This window comes from Coenobita brevimanus, chromosome 98 (genome assembly GCF_032717465.1).
Source record: "Coenobita brevimanus isolate Jiangsu-jjx chromosome 98, ASM3271746v2, whole genome shotgun sequence".
Lineage (NCBI taxonomy): Eukaryota > Metazoa > Arthropoda > Malacostraca > Decapoda > Coenobitidae > Coenobita > Coenobita brevimanus.
Window position 1 is genome coordinate 7,791,628 of NC_137051.1, and position 23,376 is coordinate 7,815,003.

Below are 23,376 nucleotides of genomic sequence, written 5' to 3' on the forward strand. Positions count from 1 at the left end.
GCAAGGTCTGACTCACTCGCATACTGATTAACACCTTCATTCCAAAGACTTTTTTTTTATTAATATTATTTAGAGCTGAGGAGAAATCTTGCAATACATACTGGATGTACATTATATAACTCTGCGGTTTAAGGCATCTCTGTGTAAATGAATAAAATCGTGTGAAGGTAGCGAAAACAAAACTGTCTTCAAATTGAAGGCGCTGACTCCTATATTGGTCTGCGGTGTGCCGACTCAAGAGTTAAACCTTTGTATACCACTGACTGTGTACATAAGTTTATTCTGGTTGACATCAGACAGTTGCCATTATATTAACCATGGGAGTAACTGCTGTTACTCAGTGTGAAAATTGTCTTCATTAACTCTTTGTTTACCAAGTACCACTTCATTATTTTATTCCATCTACTGTCAGACGACTTGAACTTACGTGGGAGCATGACCGCTGAAAGTCTTAGAGAAGTAATGAGATGTGTTGCAATAGCCATGAAATAAAAGATGATAAGAATGATAGCAGTGATAACATGGATGAATATGTACGTTTTAACTGAGGTTTAGTAGGCTCTGTAATTTATGATCTTTGGAATATTTGTCAGCATATAATCTTGTCAGTGAGAGTCCACCAAATTGATGGAGAGACCAGTTGTACGAGAGCCTTTAGGAAGAAAGGTCACGCACTTATCCACATTTCTGAACTAACACCAAACTTGGCTGCTGTCCAGATGTCACAGGTCGAGGCTAATGTTAGATGCACACGGGCCTGACCTAGGGCTATTGTTAGTTCATGTTTGTTTACACTGTTGGCGACGTGTTGTTTATGTTATTCATGATATCTCTAAGCGGCTTTCTTTAACTTCGGCAAAGTCTCTGATTGTGAAGTTGATAAATATCTAACCCTTTCAGTCGGAAAGGTCGATCTAATAGCTGAATGAAATCGTCTGCGGATGGCTTGATTAAGATGAAAATTACGCCACCGATCTGAAGTGATTAAGTTTGTGTTTTGCTTCGGTGTTTTGTAGGGGAGGGGAAAAAATATTTCCCTCGCATTCCTCGCGTTCATAAATATGTGACTAAAAGAAGCGAGAGGGAGTCTGGAAATCCCTCCTCTCCCCTACCCCATTTCTTTATGAGCACAGGAAGGGAGAAAAAAGTTAGGAGTAATGCTTATCGACTACACGAGCATCATAAAGGCAGACAGTGTACCAGGTTTCAGTCTTCTGCCAGAATACCACTCGTAGCCATCGATGTTATATCCAGGTCATTGATACTGTAGTCCTTTTACCTTAACATGGCCCAGTTTTATGCTCTCTTGTAGCTTATCGCACAAAACTCGGTGGCAGAGTAAGACAGTACTGTGGCTGTTTTTATCCATAGCACTTTTTCGATACTGGTATCATATTCTAGTGTTAATTTCTTGTTACAGCTCAATACTCAAGATGAAGAGATGGCAGAAAATGGCCAGGTTAGAGTAAAAGAAATATATATATATATATATATATATATAGTTGCTGAACAGGGACAGTGGGGAAATGAACCTTGTCCGTTACTCTGACCAGCCGGAAAAAGTGCAGGGATGTGGTGGGCACTTTTTTGCAAGCTGCCTGATACCTCCCACGGCATAGGAGAGGGATGCAAATTCTGTCTTGGTTGATCTTTCTACTTGGAATTTTGTCTCCGGTAACATTAGAGACCTGTATGTATATGGCAGTCCGGGTCAGACTGATGAAGCAAAAGATAAGATGCAGGAATATTAGTATACCATGAATTTAAGTGTTTGTTGGTATTCACTTAAGCAGCTGTAATGGTTTTCTTACTGCTCTTGGTCGCAAAGATTTTAATGTTTATAATGGGTGGTAGTAGTAGAAAAAGTCAGATAAATAGTACGTTATGGTCGTGAAGGGGGTAAATGTGGTTGCAAGTGGCTGTAACTAATGGTGGTTGTGGTTAATATTTAGTATGCATATATTTATAAATTTGTTTTCTGCATTGAGGCGGGAGTGGTTATCGTTCGTTTTTGTTGGCGGGTCGTCCTTGAAGACGTAAATGGATAAAGGTAGCCAGCTCTTTCTCCCCTCCCCTCCTCCCCCCCTCGCTCTCTCTCTCTCTGTTTCTTACCTGTATATGCTATCACTGTTTTCTCTCACAGATCTACATAATTTACCAACTAAGCCATTCCGAGGATGTCAACTCTCTCATTTTCCCTAACATTCCTTTGCCGCCTCCCTTCCCTAACTTTCCTCCATCCTTCCATCCCTTCTTTTCCTACCATTCATCTTCTCTCCCTTCTAACGTACCTCTGTCCTCCCCATCCTCGTTTTTACTAACAATCCCCTTCCTGTTTTCCGTTTGTTATGTTTCCCTTGTGTTCAACATTTCCTTCAACCTAGATCTTCTGTGGTTTTGTTTTTCATCTCGTCTACTTCTTTCCCCAATATTTTTCCCTCCTTCACATCCCTCCTCTAATATTCTCTCCCTTTTCCCTCTCGGCATTTTCTCCTACCCAGCTTTTCCCCCATCCCCATGCTTATCAGATATTCTCCCCACTTTTCCCCCCTCCTTCTTCCGCTCCTTCGTCACTGAAGCCCGTCATGAGATTGGATGAAGTTCAAAAGCGTTGCTTACGTCAGGGGATGTATTTTCTGAGAAGGTGTTTTTTTCTGGGAGAGAGAGAGAGAGAGAGAGAGAGAGAGCGGCAGGGAGTGTAACGTATTGACGTACAGAATTACTAATAGCCTCAGAAAAGATCATTTTTCGAAATGGTAATGATAAGGTTGTTGTGATTATGTTAAAGACGGGAATAAGCTAGAACTGTACTTTCATTATCGAATTATTATTTTTGAAGCAGATATATTTAACTCGATGACGCCGGTACAACAACGTATTGTTGCAACAGCCGCAGCTAATCATACTGATGCGTATAAAATATCGGTTTATTACACAACTCCTTGACAGGGACGGAAGCTATTTCTTTATATGAAGTGTAAAGCCGCGCACACACACACACACACACACACACACACACACACACACACACACACACACACACACACACACACACACACACACACACACACACACACACACACACACACACACACACACACACACACACACACACACACACACACACACACACACACACACACACACACATAATGTATTTTGTACTGTTAGTGTCGAATTGAGATTAAGAATGTCATAAAGTTATTTTTTTAATAACGTGGATATTGAATATGTCTAGGATCATTCCTATAGCAGAATAATTCAAAAACCAGATGCCCGGTATTAAAGTTATGGATCCACTTACGTGGGGACTCGAACCTTTGAGTGTCTCACTACCAGTATTCATCCATAAAAACTGAAGTGAAACTTAAATACCCAAAAGTACTCACGGGTATTTATGTCAAAAGAATAAAGGCAGAAGTACGTGTGAGTGGAGAGGATGATGTAGAGAGTCTGAGCTTTGCCTCTCTCATGGTGTAGGGAGAGCATAAGTAGAGCGAACATATCAGGAAGGATGAGGGATGAAAGTGGATTGAGGAAAGGTGGAGGTGGGAGAGAGTAACGGTACACTTTTTAACCCATTGATTGGTGGGATTGCTCATACAGTAGCATGGTGTTAGCTAGAGTAAGATGCCAAGGTGTGACATTATCAAAGAAATGCTAAATCAGTCAAAGTCAAATAGTACTCAGATCATGAAAGACATCTCTTATAGTGTTCCATGAAAAAGAATAATACTAATGAACTATTTTTTTGTGTAAGTCGTCTCTTGTTTGTAACATTTTTTACAGATGGCTGTACAGAATGTGTCTGATTATTCAACGAATCACATACAGAACATTAACCTTGTAATTGAAATACCAGAATTCAAGAAACCTCTGTGCTTGGTCTTTGTTGATTAAGAAAAAGTCGATTCACATGAACTAAGGCAGTTATGTGATGCGATGCGATGATGGTCGAGGGATTGCTTTTTCAACGGCTTTTTTAATAGCCCATTCAGATGCACGGTGCTGTTGAAACTAAAAAAAAAAAAAAAAAATGGTACCACAAATTTCCAAAAGAATAGCTAGAAAATACCAGTAAGAAGAGATTTTAAAAAGAGTGGCATTTTTGAGAAAGTAACCCACTATATGCACAGAAAACATTTTCGGAACTTAAAATGGGATGACAACAGAATCAAAACGTGGTGAGCAAATAAACCAGTCTTCAAATGGCAGACTTTTTTTTTTTATGGGAAAGGGGGGGAAGGGGTCTGGGGAAGTTAAATCATTGTTCATTTTAGCAGGAGGTTTGAATACTTTAAAGTTAGTGTTATAGGTGCATACTGTAATATACCTGTTTAGTCCCGTACGCAAAAAATGATGGAATGGGGAGTTTGCATATGTTGAAGAATATACTTATATATTGTACTTAATAGACAGAGGGTGCTGATAAGTTTCAGTTCATGATAATGTGATCAAGCCTATAGAGGGGTTTTGATAACTGTACTGTAATAACATCGTGAAGAACAAAACACCTGCAGTATATCCCCCCCCCCAAAGAAAAAGTGTTTCCTTTTCAAACGCTGAGGTACGATTGTGGACATAACACATCCTTACAACGTAAACTAAGAGGAGTGGGATGAGTATTGTTATATATTATGAAAGGATAAGAAAACGTTCTGGACAAGGAAACTGAACAATTATAGAAGATATGATCACCTCAATTAACAGATATATTAGTGGTAGATAGATACAGGGGTGAAGCGCCTCGCATCCAGAAAACCGTAGGAAGCAAGACAGGTGGACCAACAGGGGACAATGGCAACCTAGATATGGAACGAAAGAGCACAACCGATAATTTTATGAAGAGAATTCCACTTGCATGCCGAACCGGGATGGAACTCGGCGACAGTTCATAGTTTGAGGAGGTAAAAATGACCGAGACCTCCATCCTGCTGTAGAATGTCTTACGCTGATCATGGCGACGACGATGATGATGATGATGATTTAGAGAAGACTGAAATAGGAAAATAAAAATAATTGTGCTGAATATGGAGGGCGAAGGGTAAAAGAATAAGTGATGAATGTAGAGGAAACGGATGACTAAGCAAATGATAAAAGGATGTAATTAACATGCAGTGAATGCGAATAAAGCTTTCAGCATTTGAAGAAACACTAGACTATCAGAACACGCCATTACAGATAGATTAAAGGAACTTAGAATAATGGCAAAAAAAAAAGTCATTAGATGTACCAGTTAGGAATCAAGTGACCACAGATGGCTGAACGGATGGAGAACTAAAGAGACAGTGAATATTTGGAGAGGGAAGTAAAAGAGCACGAGAATGAGGTGGGAGTGGTGAGAGAAGGGTTGGTTACACAAGCATGGGAAGACCTACAGGAGTGAAGCTTGTGGCATGTGTTGGTGACTGGAGAGAAAGAGAGAGAGAGAGGGGGGGGGGAGGCTAGAGGGGTGAAAAGTACAGATATTCTTTTCTTTCGTCTTTACAATTTGTCTGAGCACTTTCCACAATGTCAGCAGTAATGACAGTCTAAATTACAAGCCCGATATCTCGTAGATGAAGACTGATGAAATAGTGTAAAAGGATAGTTCAGGAACATAGAATGAGTTCAATATGGATAGGGGTAATGTAAAAATTAAAGTAACCGTGGTATGTGAAGGAATGGAAGATAAGCGCTGAACACGTTGAGAATTAGGAAATAATGCAAATAGGTAATTTATAAGATACTGAAAAAAAAAAAAATACTAAAGGGTACGGGAGAATTTAAAAATGTCAGTGTGTGACAAAGCGCTTGAGAAAAGGTATATAAATGCTGGAGCTGTGTAACCAATTTGGGCGTGCGATATATATATATATATATATATATATATATATATATATATATATATATATATATATATATATATATATATATATATATATATATATATATATATATATATATATATATATATATATATATATATATATATATATATATATATATATGTTGGTATGCCCCAAGCTGAATGAAATTATCCGACATATGCCACTGTAAAATTCATAGGTACTTGAAGAAAAGGCAGTTAGACTTAAGAATTTTTATTTGATCATTATTAACATAGTGTTGTGTACTGTAGATGATTAGTCAGTCAAAAAAGGAAGCACGGAAAATGAAGCGACATTATAGGTAATGTGAGACATAGGCAAATCTACTTACAGATAACTTGGAAAGTATAGGGCGCACGTGTGTGTGTGTGTGTGTGTGTGTGTGTGTGTGTAGGGGGTAGCGCGCTCAGTTTCCTGGGGTTGTGGCTGATGGCTGGTTGTGTGCGAGAAAAGACAGGACCGGCGGACGTGACAGGCAGCTGGATGGGATGAGTAACAGCGTTGATGTGCTGATAACATTGTAAGATGAATGACTTGTGCATTTGCTGGAGTTTAAAGCTGTTTTAATATGTACAGCTACGGAGAGTAATATCATTTTTCTTTGTAGTCGAACATTCGTGAAAGTCGCACTTAATATTCTGAAAAGTTTGTTGGGCTCCGAAAATTACATCACTAGGTTTGGAAAGTCAGTGCTCACGGTCGAAATGAAGTGAATCAGTATTTATGTGCGCAGCCGTATGGACGGTTATTCCTATGTAACTTCCCGCTGTGGTAATGTAATGAAACTCATTGCATTGTTCCATTTTCCGTTCCTAGGAAAGACACAAGAAGAGATGGATGAAGTTACTCCTTTTCCGTTGGTGGCATGTTATTTCATAATAGATTCTGTTCAACAGGAGTCTTAGTAACGCTAGGATGTATTGATATAATCCCATCCGTTATCTTCAAGAAGCACTGGAGTTTTGTAACAAGTCTGAACTATGTTTTTATTTATTATGGTCTTCCCGTCATGAGTGGGAAGAAAGAAAATCGGAATTTACCCTCTCATCACACACGGCCTTCTCGACGTACCACCTGTCGAACTTCAGATTCTGCCTCAAATGCCAGTGGTAAAGAGAATAGGGGAGTTAGTGCCTCATATAGTAGAAGCAGTAGCAACAGTCCTGCACTTTGTGGGGATGTAGGTGCAAAAAAAGAGGTGGGTAAAAGTTATGGCAAAAAGAATGGCAAGGCTGATGTAATGGTGATTGTGCCTCAGCAGAGCAAAATATTAGCCAGAAAGGACGTTGGAGCCAATCACAATCGAAGTGAGGTCCGTAGAGCAGCAAAAGAGAATGATAGCGGTGGAGGAGGAACAGCCCAACACAAGTTGAGCTCCCTATCGACTGCCCCTCGAAATAAACAGCACCAGAGGAACATTGTAATTTCTGGCCACGATACCCAAGGGCAAAGCCATCAGCTACCCACTAACCAGTATTTGTCCAAAAAAGAAGGTAGTCCACAGCAGTGTAGACTGCAGCAACAGAGAAAGCACACCCTTAAGAGGCAAGGCAGCTCGTCAGAGGTCAGTAAGGGCAGAGGAGAATCGCCTGATTCTCAGCATAATTTGGCTTATAAAAAGCATGAAAAGGAGACATCAAGTGATCAGAGCCGCAGTTCTACTCCAGATTTTAGTCTGCAACCCCATGGTTATAGTAGGCCTTATCTTAAAAAGCAGAGCAGCTCTAGTGATGATACCAGCTCAGAAAAGTTTGACATACTGTGGCGCTTGCGCTCGGAGGATGCTCGAAAGGAGTCTCCTCTAACGACTGAACAGAAGCTTGATCATCCAGAACTCAGCCTTAACCTAAACAGGAGAAACTCAAAAGGTTTTGGGTCAGCAAGGCAGAATAGCCTCGATAGTGTGTTATCCCCGGAAAAATACCAGCTCTCCCTGAAATCAGTAATTAACTTGTGTCGTGGTAGCCATGGTAACCCAGAGCTACAGCGGCAGAAGGTGTGTCTAGAGGAAGAAGAATCAGCAGAAGAAAACACGTCTAGTGTACGAGGATTCCAGAAGTCTTGGCCCTCACTTCTTGTCACCAATAGCTCTCCAGATGGCCATGAGCCCGACGCATTCCCATCCATGCGCTCACCTGGGCTTTCTCCAATTCGATCACCTTCTAAAGAAAGGCTTTTGGTCAAGTCCAAATCTCTTGATCAAGACAGTGATTGGGAGCGACAGCTTCTTCATGTTCTGGATGCTAATGCTGCCTCTGCCAGCAGCTCACCTTGTCACACGCCAGATGACCGGCGCCCAAGTCTCCTGCGACGTCTAAAATCACTGTCAAGGGCTCGTCAGAAGCCTTTATCAGATGACTACAGTAAAGGTAAATTACAAGATACTCGTAAAATGCAAGCAGTTGATCGGTGCTTTTGCTGTACCGGTAGTTGCTACGAGACAAAAATATTGCTGAGCTGTGCAGTATACAGTATGCAAAGTCATCTAAGGTCTGTGATGATTGTTGTGATAGAGCACTCACTTCATTGGTGAGTCATGTACTAAGCTAAGCTGTGCATAGGAAGACAGAAGTTTGGCATATGCTGTTTTATAGACTAGGCTTTGCTTGTATTTTCCAATTTAGCCATACACAATTAGGATGTCGGTGAAGGGTGGTTCATCTTTTAACGATAGTTGGTACTCATAATACAGTTCAGGATTACTTACAGATTGGATGTTGCCATCTTATATAATGTACTCTGTTCTGTACGGTTGTACGGTTTTCTTTAGAACTTTACATGGTAGTAAGTACGTCAGTATGATCAGGAATGGGTGGGAGGGAAAAACAGAAACGAGTTTAAGTTCTTTATTTCTCTAGCGCTTCAGACTACACGGAATCCATCCCTAGGAAACAGTCTTTCTGAGGTTGTGATCTGTGTAGTCCGAAACGTTTGAGAAATAAAGAACTTGAGCTCCTGTTTTTCCCTCCCATCGATTCCTAAACATTTATCAGTATGAACCAAACATACATCATTATGCATTTCACATATGAGTACCAGAGTCAGTAAGTGTATCTTTTGGCCCATTGTTGAAGAGTAAAGGTAGAGTGCCTGCAACCAGTGTTGAAGAGGTCAAGAGGCGGTGAGGAATAGGGGTAAGAATAGTTACCACTGCTGTATATGGCTTCCCAAGGTGGTAACTATGATTATGGATTTTAGAATGCTGTTACTTGAAATGCTGTATAATGAAGGTGATACGTGTTTGCTTGTTGCTAAGTGAGTACATTTACTTAATCTCAGATGGTCTAGTACTAAGAAGAGAATGTATTTGGGAAGTAATTATTTTCCAGTTTAAAAAAAAAAAAAATATTTGTGCATCTATTCACGTATACTGTACTTTATACCATTAATGTGTATCTATCTATCTATAGCCCGACGCCCTAATCCCACAAAGGGTGGCCGCAGACAAAACGCCTCCAAGTCACTCTGTCACCCACCATTTGACTCCCCTCCCTCCAACTCACCCCCCCCTCCCTCATATACCTCTCAACTCCATCCCTCCACCTCATCCTCGGTCTACCCCTCCCTCTCCCTCCCTCCACCTCACCTACATACACCCTCTTAGTCAGTCTTTCATTCTCCATCCTCTCCACATGTCCAAACCGCCTCAGTGTATTTCTCCTAATCTTTTCAACCACATCCACATCTACCCCACAACGTTCCTTCACTTCTTCATTCGTCAACCTGTCCCTCCACGTCACTCCACATGCTCCTCTCAAGTAACTCATTTCCACTGCTCTCACTCTTGACTTGTTCCCCTCTTGCAAGGTCCACGCCTCGCTTCCATACGTCAGGGTAGGGATCACAATACCATCATGCAGTGACTTCTTAACTTCCATACTCACCTCCCTATTTCTCATCACTGCTTTCAGTGTGCCAACAACCTTCCTTCCCTGCTGTACCCTTTCACGTACTTCATCCCCCAAAGTTCCATCCTTACTCATCACACTACCCAAGTACTTGAATGCACTCACATTCTCCATATCCTCACCATCCAACCTCACTGCACACTCTGTGACTTCATTCCTCTCAAACACCATAACTTTACTTTTGTTTACATTAACTTTCAGCTTCCTCCTCTTACACACTGTCCCAAATTCATTCACCAAACCTTGCAACTCCCATTCATCTTCACTCAACAATACTGTATCATCAGCAAACAGCAACACCGGAAGCTTCCAAATCTCACCCTCATTCATTAGGGCCACCCCCACATCCACTGCCCTACCTTGTACCTCCTTTACAACCCCATCCATATATATATTAAACAGCCATGGAGACATTACACACCCCTGTTTCAGTCCCACATTGAGATCAAAGAACTCACTCAGCTCACCATCCACTCGCACCGTAGCCCTAGCTCCCTCGTACATACTCTTCACAGCACTCAACAATTTCCCCTCCACTCCATATATTCTTAATACCTTCCACATACCTTTCCTATCTATTCTGTCATAAGCTTTCTCCAAGTCCATGAAGGCAGCGTACACTTTCCTTCCCTTCTCTAGATACTTCTCCACTAAACATCTTAGAACAAATATCTGATCTACACACCCTTTTCCCTTCCTAAATCCCCCTTGTTCTTCTCCAACTAGCTCCTCTGTCATATGCCTAACCCTATCAATGAGTATTCTACCATATATTTTACCAGTCACACTAAGAAGGCAAATACCCTTATGGTTACCACATACTTCTCTCTCCCCTTTTCCTTTGTACAGAGGAACAATTATACCTGATTTCCAGTCCTCTGGAACCCTTCCCTCTTCCCAAGCCAATCTACACAACTTCCATATCCACTCCACAACAATCTCACCCCCATACCTAAGCATTTCACCACACACTCCATCAATTCCTGGGGCCTTTCCCAGCTTAATCTTCTTCATCGCTTCCACTACTTCCGACCTACTGATCTCTTCCTCCCTCCTCTCATCTCTTCTTCTCCCAGCCATTCCCCAACCACTTATACTCACACTGCTCTCACTCTCTACATTCAACAAATCCTCAAAGTGCTCCTTCCATCTCCTCAATTTCTCTCTCTTCTCCACCAACAATCTATTATTCCTGTCTTTCACTCCCCTATTCTTTCCCCTTTCACACTGCCTTACTTTCTTTACCTCCTTCCAAAATAATTTCTTACTCTCCCTCCATTTCACACTCAGATTCCTCCCAAACTCTTCATCCACTTTCTTCTTATTCTCCTTCACCAGTCTCTTAATACCTCCCTTCTCCTGCTCACATATACCTCTCTCTTCTCTCTCTCATCTTCTCCCCTACCTCTACTCGCTAACCATTCACCATATGCCTTCTTCTTTTGTTCCACAGCTCGTTTCACCTCATGATTCCACCATGCTGTCCCTTGCACACCCTTGCATCTCCTCCTCACTCCACAAATTATGAAATACTGTACATACTGATGAAAAATGTTAATACATGTTTCTTGCTCAAATTACGTCTGTAACAAACATGCGTGCACCTGACTTTGGAAGCAAAAATTAACAGTAAGCGTATAATATTTGACACCTTTATCATCATTGCTACATTTAACATGGCAAGCATCATTACTACCATCACCACTGCCGCTAATATCAGTGTTGAACCTAGGATTTTTGCTGGGCGAGAAGGGGTTGCTCAGCGGGAGTAGTTGCACATGAAAAGTGTTGAGGGATACAATGGGAGGAAGATCCTCCTCCCTTGGCTGAAGGGGAAAAAAAAAAAATGGAAATATAGTATTTAAATATTCCTTTTTGATGACAATGTGAGCATGGGCAGTTCTCTGTGTGAAGGTGATTCAGTATTGTATCTGCATATTGAAAGCAAAATTGTCAGGTTGGCAGAAATGCAGTTCTGGGTTACTTTTCTTTCACATTGTTAACTAGAACATTCACTTTGGTTAATGAGTCAACTGTGGAAACGAGTGGCTTAGTAAAGTGAGGAGATGGTTCTGCTTATGTGAAGATGTGCAATTAGAAGCCTTAACCAAAGCCGCATACTCTCCTAGGACACCTAGTCTCAATCATACCGAACTGAAGGGGTGGTTGGAGTAATTTAGAATCAGTCTTATTCCTGTTAGTACCCGTCTCAAAGCACCAGACAGTGCTCGCCAGCCTACCTCAGTTTCATGAAAGAACTGTATATTATCACTGGTATCCAATAACAGATCCATCATGGTTTTTAATATTTCATGTATAATTTTACGTAGATGGCAACAAAGCTATTCATTACAAACAGCGATTCATTCATCTTTTCATTGTGTGGTGTGTTTTGGATGATAATGCAAATCGTGCAAACTCAGTGACTTTGTTGCTGTTGTTTATTGGTATGGCATTAAACCTTGGCCTGATGATACTGAAAGCTACTCACATGTGCTGAGCATCCAACCAATTTCTTTACATAGCTTTGATACGAAGCAGATACGAGAATTCATTTTCACAAAGATATGTGATCGTGAATGGCAACAGCACAGCGAAACCCTTTCTTGCTAGTACAGGATGTTTCCAACTGAGAAGCCCAGAAGTGCTCTAGATGGCTGTCGGTAAACCCCGTTTGGTATGCATAATTGCTTCTCAGATTGATGAGGTCTTCTTTGATGTCACTGTGATCATCAGTCGTATCTTCCAGATTCATCCGGAAAGGGTGCCTGATACAGTTATTACAGGCTTGCAGCTCTCCACACGAAAACTAGCCACTGAATTAAGTTTGCAGCATATGCAGATGCTCAGCAATATTTGAAAGTATCAGGTTGCAAGAGATGGAAAAATTACTAAATTTCCCTTACATACACTTATGATCCAAAAAGCAAGTTTTTCTTGTAGTGCAGCCAACTTCTTGCTTGCAGTTGCAAAAGTGAGTCCTCTCCTCAGCTGAGAGAGATCAAAGTGCTGTGAATGAATCAGCGAAACTTGCAAGCATTTGGACAAACTCAGACATCATAATATTCAGTCTGGTTTTGCTCCCATTGATGGAGAAACTGCAGAATTTCATCCCGCAGTTCAAACACATCTCTAGATACCACATACACATGACAGCCACCCCACTTCTGTGTGGTACAAAAGCACAGTATGCTCATGACCTGTTTCCTCTGAGAACAACTGAGTCGATAGATAATTCCAAGCACGACCTCGAATCATCACAACTTGCAGACATTCAATATCTTCCTCAGGTGTGGAGGCAATAGATCTTGTTGGTAGCATGTATCGGTGAAGGCAACAGTGGGTGATTTCACGCCAATAATTTCTTTTGCCATTAATGCAGCAAACACGGAACCGTTACTCAGCATGGCTGGTGCCTCGTCATTACATATTGAACTAATGTTGAAATGGAGTCTGTGTTTTGTGAATAATTTCATTTTCATATTGAACACATCTATAGCTTAGTGCAGTTGTCTTCAGCGACACAAATTTCTTCCACTTCTATGTCCTTTACGCAGCGGGTCACTGCCAGTAGTTTGACACATACAGTATGTTGATTTATATACCTGGTGGCAGAACATCTTTACTGTGTTAGTCTTAACAACAGCCTGCTCCAGAATATCCTCATTCACATCGATAATTCGGTTAAGGATCATGTAATTTGATACAGACACTTGTTATAGTTTTTTTTTTTTTTCTGCCCCTTTACCAAAAACATTCTTCATTTTAAGGGCTTCATTGAGGATTCTCTAAGCCTTGACCCACATCACACTCCGGAAGCAGAGGGAATGGTTCCGCTACCGCTCTTGTCGACTATTTGCGTGGTTGAATCGTGAGCCGCACCCCCACGTGAACTCCATACTTTACTCGCATGCTGTTCCGTGTTTAACACACCACGGCACAAAACGAAATATTCACACCGTTATAAATTAGATTATATATTAGTGTGTATGTAGCGCATTATTTGAAAATTAGTTTTCAAAACATAAAATTCATTGTTATGCTCTACCGCATCACAAAGGTTATAAAAGATACACTGTTACTTTATTCTCTACTCCCAAAAGATGAACCACGTTTGAAGACAACATCCTCGCACCTCTAACATACCTATCTTGGATCCCCAGTTAAGGCTGTAGTGTTAAGTAATAGTTGCCATGCCCTGACAAGACTACTATTTACGAGGACAGCGTATAAGTATGCTGTGATTTTTCTAATGAAATGAGAAATAGTCCGTTAAAACAACGCTGTTATAGTGTACAAGTAGATATGTATTGCATAATACTAGCATAAAATACATAATAATAATAGCATAGAAGTTATGATGGGTTTTTAATACACTGACTATAGTCAGAAACTCGTTAATTTTACCTGCGTCCAGAGGCGCCACATAACAGTATTTGATGTTCACATTCTGGTAGTAGTAGTATTTGTTGTTTTAGTGGAAAAATTTGGTATAAACCTAATTACACACGCCATTTTACCTAGAACACCTATCATAAGCAAGTTTTCTACCCCCTTCGTGCCCAACCACATACCACCTTTCCAGTCCGTCCCACCCATTCCTGTACGGCCCCCCACCCTTTTCTTTTTCACACACACACACACACACACACACACACACACACACACACACACACACACACACACACACACACACACACACACACACACACACACACACACACACACACTCTCTCTCTCTCTCTCTCTCTCTCTCTCTCACACACCAGGCACTCACCACCATCTCGCCCATCCAGCCCACTCTTTGCACATTCCATTGATTTTGTTGGCACATACTGAAATATCAGTTTCTTTTTAATAAGTGAGCTATTGTAATCGGGATTTGTATATGATATTAAAGCCTAATCACAGGTCTGTTAAAAATATGTTCAATTTGTTTAATTTAAAAATTGTCAAAATTTTAGTATCATGCACAGTTTGTTCACAAAATAAGATTTTTGAAATCATGGAGCCCAGAAAAAATTAAGCTGATTAGTTTTTTACTTGTCATACAAGGTAACATTGCCAATTTATCTCATTCAATTACAGATCTACCATGAATCAGGGACTTTGCCTTTTAACAGGATTAAACATGCTTATCATTAGGTGAGAAAGAGGTTTGCCAGGGAAAAAAGTATGGTAGTTTACGTGTAGCCTCTGTACAATTCAAAAATACATTGCAACTTGTTAGAGTGTGATTTTCTTTAATGTTGTCCTGAAATGCATTGTCCGAATTTCTGTAGAGGAGTTCATTGTACTTTATTATTTGTAAATATGTATAGGGGGAGGGGTGATGCCCTGGAAGGAGGAAATTGTAGAGGTATGGAGCTTTTGGATCAGATAATGAAGGTAATGGAGAGAGTTTTAGGGGGTATGATTGGAGAAGGAGTGAATGTTGGTGAGATGCAGTTTGGGTTTGTGCCAGGTAGGGGGACCGCTGATGCTATGTTCGTTGTTCGTCAGCTTCAGGAAAAATATATTGGTGGGAGAAGGGATCTTTGTTTTTGTTGAATTGGAAAAGGCCTTTGACAGAGTCCCTGGAGAGGTGGTGAGGTGGGCAATGGGAAGGCTTGGCTTGGAGGAGTGGCTGGTTGGGGTGGTTGTGGTTATGTGTGTGGGTGCTCACACCCAGGTGGGAGTGAGTGGAGATTTGAGTGATGAGTTTTCCGTGAATGTTGGTGTGCATCAGGGGTCAGTCTTGAGTCCCATGTTGTTTATCATGGTACTTGAAGCCCTTTCACGTGACTTTAGAAACGGACTCCCGTGGGAGTTGTTGTATGCTGATGATTTGGTGTTGATTGCAGAGAACGAGAGGGAGGCGGAGGAAAGGTTTGGGAAGTGGAGAGATGGTATGGGGCACAAGGGTTTAAGGGTAAATGCAGATAAAACAAAAGTGATGATATCTAGGGTTGGTGGCGGTGCTGTCAAAGACGAGGGAGAGTGGCCATGTGCAGTTTGCCACAAGGGCGTGGGAAGTTGTTCCATCTTGTGCGGTGTGTGTGATAAATGGGTGCATAAGAGATGTAGCGGTATCGGAGGTGGACTGCGAGATGGTGCTGATTTTATGTGTATGGCGTGTCAGGGTGAGCAGGTGGAGATTGTCAGACGTGAAAGGATTGAACTTGCTGGTGAATCTCTTGAGTGTGTGGAGGGGTTTTGTTATTTGGGAGACGTGTTGTGTGCTGGAGGTGGGGCTGGAGCTGGCTTTGTGGCTAGGGTGAGAAGTGGTTGGAAAAGATTCAGGGAGCTCTTGCCTCTCCTGACATTGAGAGGACTCTCCCTACGTGCTAAGGGGTCTTTGTATGCAGCATGTGTTAGGAATGTAATGCTGTATGGTAGTGAGACCTGGGCAGTGAAGGAGGAAAATATTCGCCGGCTCAGACGTACAGAAATGACAGTGATTGGGTGGATGTGCAGTGCGTCCCTGCGTCCGGGCCCTGGGGGGGCTGGGTTTGCGATGGGGGGGTTGGGAGGTGGGGTGGGATTGGAGTGTGTTGGTGTTGTAGTGGGGAGAGGTAGACTGGGATGATTTGGGCATGTGGAGGGGGTGGGGGATGATAGTTGGGTAGGGGGGGTGAGAGGTGTTGATGTTGGGGGTGGGGTTGTGAGGGGTAGACCGAGAAAGACGTGGGATGAGGTCATTGGGTGTGACCTCAGGGTTGGGGGACGGAGCGGGGGGGCTGCAATGGATCGTGCAGCGTGGAGAGCTGCCATTAGGTGACCAAGGCCGACACATGCAAGCATGTTGGAGCCTTTAAAAACGAAAACGAAATCTTAGATTTAGCTGTAGTGTATCTGGCAGTGGGTACACGAGGTCGTATTATCTGCCTGGAGAGTTTGTTAGCGTTTATGGTGAATTTGTTGTGACGAAAGAACAGAGAAATATTACAGATTTTGTCAAAAGTCAAACAGACAAGCATTATGCATACTTAGGAGTTAAACTTGAAGAACAGGACAAATCATGGGCTCATAAAGTCTCCTTTGTTTGTGTTGAGGCAGCTAGACAAAAGGAACAAGAATTTGTTTTTGCTTTCCTGTTCCAGTGGTTTGGACGTAGCCATAGAATCAGTGCTGACTGCTAATTTTGCACATGTAATATTCAAGGAACCAATAATAAGAATAAAAAAGAAATTCTTTATCCAAACCTGACACTGTCGTATGACATGTTGCTCATGTACCAAATAAAATACCCATCTCAGTACCACGGTCCACCTGAGAACTTTGAAAACATATATTGTAGCTCTGACTAAGAAAGCAGTGGGAACAGTGTGATAGTGGTAACAGAATCTCAGTTTTTGCTGCAACATAAACTAAAGGAACTATTTTGGCCTTGATAAGGAGTCTGCTGAGATTTTAGGTTCCAGTTTTAAATCTGAAAATTTGTTTGTGCCTGGCACATCATTCTGATACCAGAACCGAGAAATAGATATATAGGTACTCTCAGATTTTAACCCGCCGCATCCCGGCAGATTTTTCACCAGTGACCTCTCCCTCCAATCCTGACGGGTTTTTTTATTTTTTTTATTATTATTTTTTTTTTTGCCAAAACTTCCGTTTTTAATGAGAAACATCGAAAATTCAGAGCGAAACTGCTCACCTGAGCTTAGAAGTGCCCTGTCCAGGTGACCCTCCCCTCACCTGGTACCGTCTTCTCATCCGCTCCAGAGAAGTCATTTTCTATGGGAGGGGTGACTGTTCCAAACCACTCAGAATAGGTAGATATTTATTTATATGGTATGAATTTATATGTAGTACAAGAGTACATTGGTTTTCACACAACAGGCGATATAAGCGTTGTTTCATTCACCAAACACATCAACATACCGCATCTTCCATGGCGACATAACCTCATCATTATTTCTGCTCGTTTCTTCCTCTAACGCCACGTAATTGTCCTCCACATCGGGAATCACTTTCGCCTTGAATTTCGTCGGAAGAGGAGAGACCTTTGTGTGACATGTCTTTACAGGCCAGGTCACTGCTAACAGGTGAGTTACTGAGAGAATGGCGTGTGGGGTGGGGGGGTCACACGGGTCCAGGCAGTGTCGCCATCTGGGGGCGGGTAGAGGAAGGTCTCCCACATATCTATCTCAATCTATTGCCAGACGCCATAATCCCGTAAGGGTTGGCCATTTGACTTTGAGTTAGTTGTTTTACGGGGAGGGGCACTAACCCTCCACCAACCCACTTGTTAACACGTAGGGAGCACATATGGTTTGGTTATATGGTTACCACCCATCGTTGTAAATGGTTTCTTGGCTTACAGGAAACTATTTGGCTTGTCACTTAATGTAAAGCCACCTGTAAAGGAAAGAAAAGCAATAAGAAGTCTGTGAAAGCTGAAAGAGAAAGTTCCTGGACCTCTTATAATCCCTCTTCAAAAGTATAAGAGGTACATGGTCTTCCTTGAGTAGAAAGAAAATTGAACTAGAACAAATAGGATTAGAGTGTTTGCCTTTTTGGCCCAGCAGTGCCGGTTACCCCTGCCAGTTTTTTATAGATTTTTTTTTTTTTTTTTTTTTTTTTTTTTTTCCCAGAGATTTCTGACAAGTTTTACAGCAGTCTCATAAGATGATTTTGTCTTTCTTCTTGCTGGATTCTGGCACAGTTCCAGTATCATATGCCTTAAATGTTATATTTGATTACACAGGATTTATTACTCACTGAAGTGTATAAATATAGTTTGTTAATATTTTTGTGCATAAGACACTCTCTGACTGAGGAGGCATGTGAGGCATGTAAACTTCCATCAGTCATCCAGTCCTTTTGTGATCTGGAGCATAGAGGCACAGGGTTAGGCTACTCAGGCGCAACATTTAAGGCAAAGGTGACCAGCCACACTCATTCCTGAATGGCTTTGTGTGAGCAGTAAACCTCATCTTCCTGTCAGATGTAAATCCTTGCAGGCCCCATCTGGTTGGATCTCCTTAATCTACTAAACCACCAGGCACTACTGTATTTGGTTATGTGGTTATGATCCATTGTAGTAAATGGTTTCCTGGGTTACAGTAAACCATCTGATTCTGCAGTCAGTGTAGTCACCTAAAGGCAACACCACTGTGAGTGAGTGGATGATTGATACTTCCACCTATCACAGTAATGCATCATATCACACATACAAGAAGTATACCACTGTCTATGGCTGTCTTCAAAATACAGTGCATTGTTTTTCTCTTCAGCATATATGAATCCCTTCAAGCCAAGAGTCTCTCCTAACCCGAATTCATTTGTCTGGAATGCAATAGAAAAGATGCTCTTTGGATTGAAGGGTTATTAGATATACAAGTAGTGTAAATAGATAGATAGATAGAAATAGAATTCTTAAATTCCTTAGGGTGTCATTCATAAGCTGAATAGAAATATTTCAGGGAAACCAAAATAGAAACATACTGTACCCAGGAGTTAATCATAGTACAGTACCTAAAGACTGTGTCCATTTCTTATTCTTTATTACATTTTCCAGGTGGCTATCATCCAGTCAAAATTGGCGACCTGTTTTACAACCGGTACCATGTCATCCGAAAACTTGGATGGGGTCATTTCTCAACAGTTTGGCTCTGTTGGGACCTTCAGTAAGTACACATCATTACTGTATTACATATTAAATTAAGGGAAGTTTATTGCCTTTTTGATAATTTTATGTGGTTTGTATACCATATAATCTTTTTGAAACCTTCATTATATAGATGTACAAGTACTAAACCTATTAATTTATTGAAAGTTGTGGCTTAGAGAATACGGTACTGCATTTTGTTTTTTGAAAGTGAAGCAGACTATCTCCCAGTATGAAATTGAGTGTACTGTATATGTGTGGAAATTGGTTTTGATACAAATACAAGTTTTGTTACAATATATGTACAATACTGTACTTTTAAATTCAGACATTGATGACTGGTACCTTTGCTTTGTTTTCACGGTACCCAATGAGAGTTGAACCATACTGTATCTGTCTATCTATCTATTGCCAGACACCATAATCCCGTAAAGGGTGGCCATTTGACACTGAGTTAGTTGTTTTACAGGGAGAGGCACCAACCCTCCACCAACCCACTTATTGACACGTAGGGAGCACGTATGGTTTGGTTATATGGTTACCACCCAGTGTTACTGTATCAATGAATGATAAAAGAAAACAGGAGGTAGTAGTAGACGACATACCTTAAATTCCAGAACTGGAGCTCAGGATGTTTGGGATGTTTTTGGAAGATGGGTTGTGTAATATAGAAAAAGAAATGGGGACTTCAAGTACAGTCTGATTCAAGAAGTGGATTGTTCTAGCTAATGTTTGTGTAGATGGGAAAGGAAATTCCTGAGTAAAATGGCATTTTTGCAATAGTCCCAAATCCCTTTACTGTAGTAGGGAATAACCTGGACCAGTCTGAGCTACTTTAATACAGTAAGTGAAGTATTTAATCACTTTCAGCTGCTATCCTAGGTGGCAGATGGATAGGGAACACTTGTTATACCTAAGGTCTGAAGATTGGATATGAAAGATAGAAACAAAAGTGGGGAATTTTTAAATGTAGTCTGAACTGAGAATTGTTCTGGCTAATATTTAAGCAGACAGGAGAGGAATTTATGACTAAAATACAGGCTTTGAAATATGTAAAATCTTTTTAAATATGGGCAAACTAGTGTAAGTGCTTTATAATGACTCATTATCCATTGCAATCTACAGGAAGTCATATCAAGATTTGGTTTGTTGGTTGTTTGTTTGTTCATTTGTTTGTTCCCAGCAGAGGTTTGGTAGCAGCATCTGTTAATCTCTTAAGGGAGATAAGGAGGACAAAGGGTTGTCCAGCTACACACAGTAGTTCCTCATTCCATTGTCAAATAAAAATGTTGATTCTTGCAGAGGGGTGGGAAAACTGAAAGTGGGTGGTGTAGCTATAATGACGTTAGTCTGCCAGTATTAAAAATTTGTTTTTCAGTATTTCAAGGCCTTTATTTTAATAGGGACTTCCTAGTATGAGCACTTAGTCCCACAAGAGGAGATAAAGAATTGGGATAATGTAAGATTGTCTTTAAGAGGTAAAAGTGGAAGGTGATGAGGGAGGCAACAAGGGGTTGTCTTGAACAAACAACCTCCCTCCCTGCCTCCCAATTTCCTTCCATCCTGCCACCTAAGGAGGAAGTGGGGAAGGAGTGGCTCTGTGTAGAGAGTCCCTGCCCCTCGCCTTCTGTCCCCTCCTCCTTTTTCATTGTTCAGGGGATGGCATCACTTTGTTTGGCCAGCCCACGTATGGGTGAGTAGGTAGGGAAGGATGGTAGTAGTGGTGGACTCACTTTCTCCCCAGATAGGGAGAAGGGTAAAGAGTGTTCATGCATATGTCTTTGCAGGAGGGAGAGTGCGGAGACTGTACAGTATATATATGTCCACACTGAGACTGGGAGTGAGGGAGCTGGGAGAACTGTTAATGAAGAAGTCCTGTGTACAGTACTGTGTTAAGTTTCCCAGTGTCTGGGGTGAGATGGAGAACATGAAAGGTTTGTTAGTGAATCATGGGAGTGCAGTGTTGGGAGTAGGGGAGAAATACATCCCTGGAAGCGTCTATTCAAGCACACCTGGTGCCCTGTAAGGTCTGAACCCCTGGGGGTAGGTCAGAGCCCATGGGAGTACTGTACCCGAGAATGTATTAGTAAGAATGTACTGTACACTTAGACCCTTGGCATAGCAGATGTCAAATTTAACAGAGGCCGTGAAGCCCACTGAAGTTTTGTCAGCTACACAAATAGTGTCTGTTAAATAGGGTTCAGTGGGTCACAATACACGTGTTTCTTACATTTTTTTACTCCAGCCTGGTATGGAAATGCCCTCTCCCTGTTGTGATTGCTGAGCTGTAATAATAAACTATAGTGTAGTATACTTTATTGCACCAGTCATGAAGAAGTACTATGATAGGGATGTGAAATAAGCTGCACAAGGGTGAAATTACAGGCCAAGTTAATGTAAAATGAGTATAGTACATTTTTAGTTCTGGAATATGCTTTTCGTTTCATCGTTTGATTTTTAAAGGCTCCAACATGCTTGCATGTGTCGACCTTGGTCACCTAATAGCGGCTCTCCACGCTGCACGATTCATTGCAGCCTCCCCGTTTAGTCCCCCAACCATGAGGTCACACTTAATGACCTCGTCCCATGTCTTTCTCGGTCTACCCCTCATAACCCCACCCCCAATATTAACACTTCTCACCTTCCTCACTCAGTTATCATCCCCCATCCTCTCCACATGTCCAAGCCTTCTCAACCCACCTCTCCTCATCACAACACCAATACACTCCAGTCCCATCCTACCTCTCAACTTTTGTACTCATTATCAAACATACTATACTTGAAATCCAACCTCAGGGGGGAACTTTGGATATAATGGACTGTTGGCTTTAACCCTTAAACCGCGGGCTTGTTTTGCTTTGACTTGCGGCTCCCAGGGGCATATTCGCGCTTTGACAGACTCTAAAAATATTTGCCAAAAATTAGTTATTAGTCCTAGAATATTAAAATCACATATGCTTATGGCACATACCTTCAGCTTTCTCCTGGGGTGTTTGTTGAGCCTCCGTCGAGTACCGTAGGACTTGTGGAGACCTCTGAAGTTGGGTAACGAAGTCTCCACTTTACACTTCCCGACAACTCGTAATATGATTACAACAGCCTGATATTATCACTAGAAACGCTATTCTATTATTCTCAAATAGTTTGGAATCCATACTCCAAAAAAAAAAAAAAAACTCTGAAAGCAATGAAAATTACGAGGGCGTATGACCATCCCACTTCCGATCGTTCGCCGCTGGTGGTGTCATTTATTATTCATAAAAACACTCACAGTTTATATTTCTATTACTATATAACACTTATATGTATCTACAGTCTTTATCCATAAGTTTCCTTCAGTAATAATAGTTTATTGTCACTGTAGGGATTCAATTTCTTTCAGTAAAATACGTAGCATTCACTTTCTCGTCCTGTATACTAGCATTGAGAGTGAATGTCACTTTCACCTTCACTCTCGTAACTCATAGTATTCATGCATGCTAGAGTGAAACTTTCCCTTTCATTACTCCTAGTATATATACTCGTATTCTCATAATACTACTCATTTACATTTCTATTTACTTTCTCTATTTTATTTACATTATTTACATTTCTATTTTATTTACACTGTGTTATGCACTATCACTTGAAGTAACTTATAAAACTGTTTTCCACTGTTCACTTATATTTACATTCATTGCTTTCACTTGCTGTTTACACATTATTTACCCATTATTTACAATTCCACTTGCACTGTTTTACTCAACAGAAAGATCGTAGTCACTCTCTTTCAATTGTCAGGCCTTTACCTCTTTCCACACGAGGTTTAGTAGGGGGTAAAGGTCACAGGGCCCTTTGCATGGGGCTAAAAAGCGGCGGAAGTTAGCAGGAGCGAATCTGACATACTTTCACCTTGAAAGACAACAGTGAACCGATAGTGGTGGCCTCCTGCCGCCTGGCTAGGGTGAGTGCAATACTGCCAACTTCAGCCTTGTGAGACCTGCTAATATATAGCAATGAAATGATT

General features: G+C 41.3%; 1 protein-coding gene across 2 annotated transcripts in view; it reads left to right on the plus strand.

Moving 5' to 3' along the window:
* Positions 1–23,376, plus strand: part of LOC145414086 (uncharacterized) — a 182,417-nt gene that overhangs the window by 105,226 nt on the left and 53,815 nt on the right. For both annotated transcript variants that reach the window (XM_080283647.1, XM_080283648.1), the window contains exon 3: positions 19,281–19,389. In XM_080283647.1, coding sequence (XP_080139773.1) covers positions 19,281–19,389 — 109 coding nt within the window. The remainder of the gene's footprint in view (positions 1–19,280; positions 19,390–23,376) is intronic.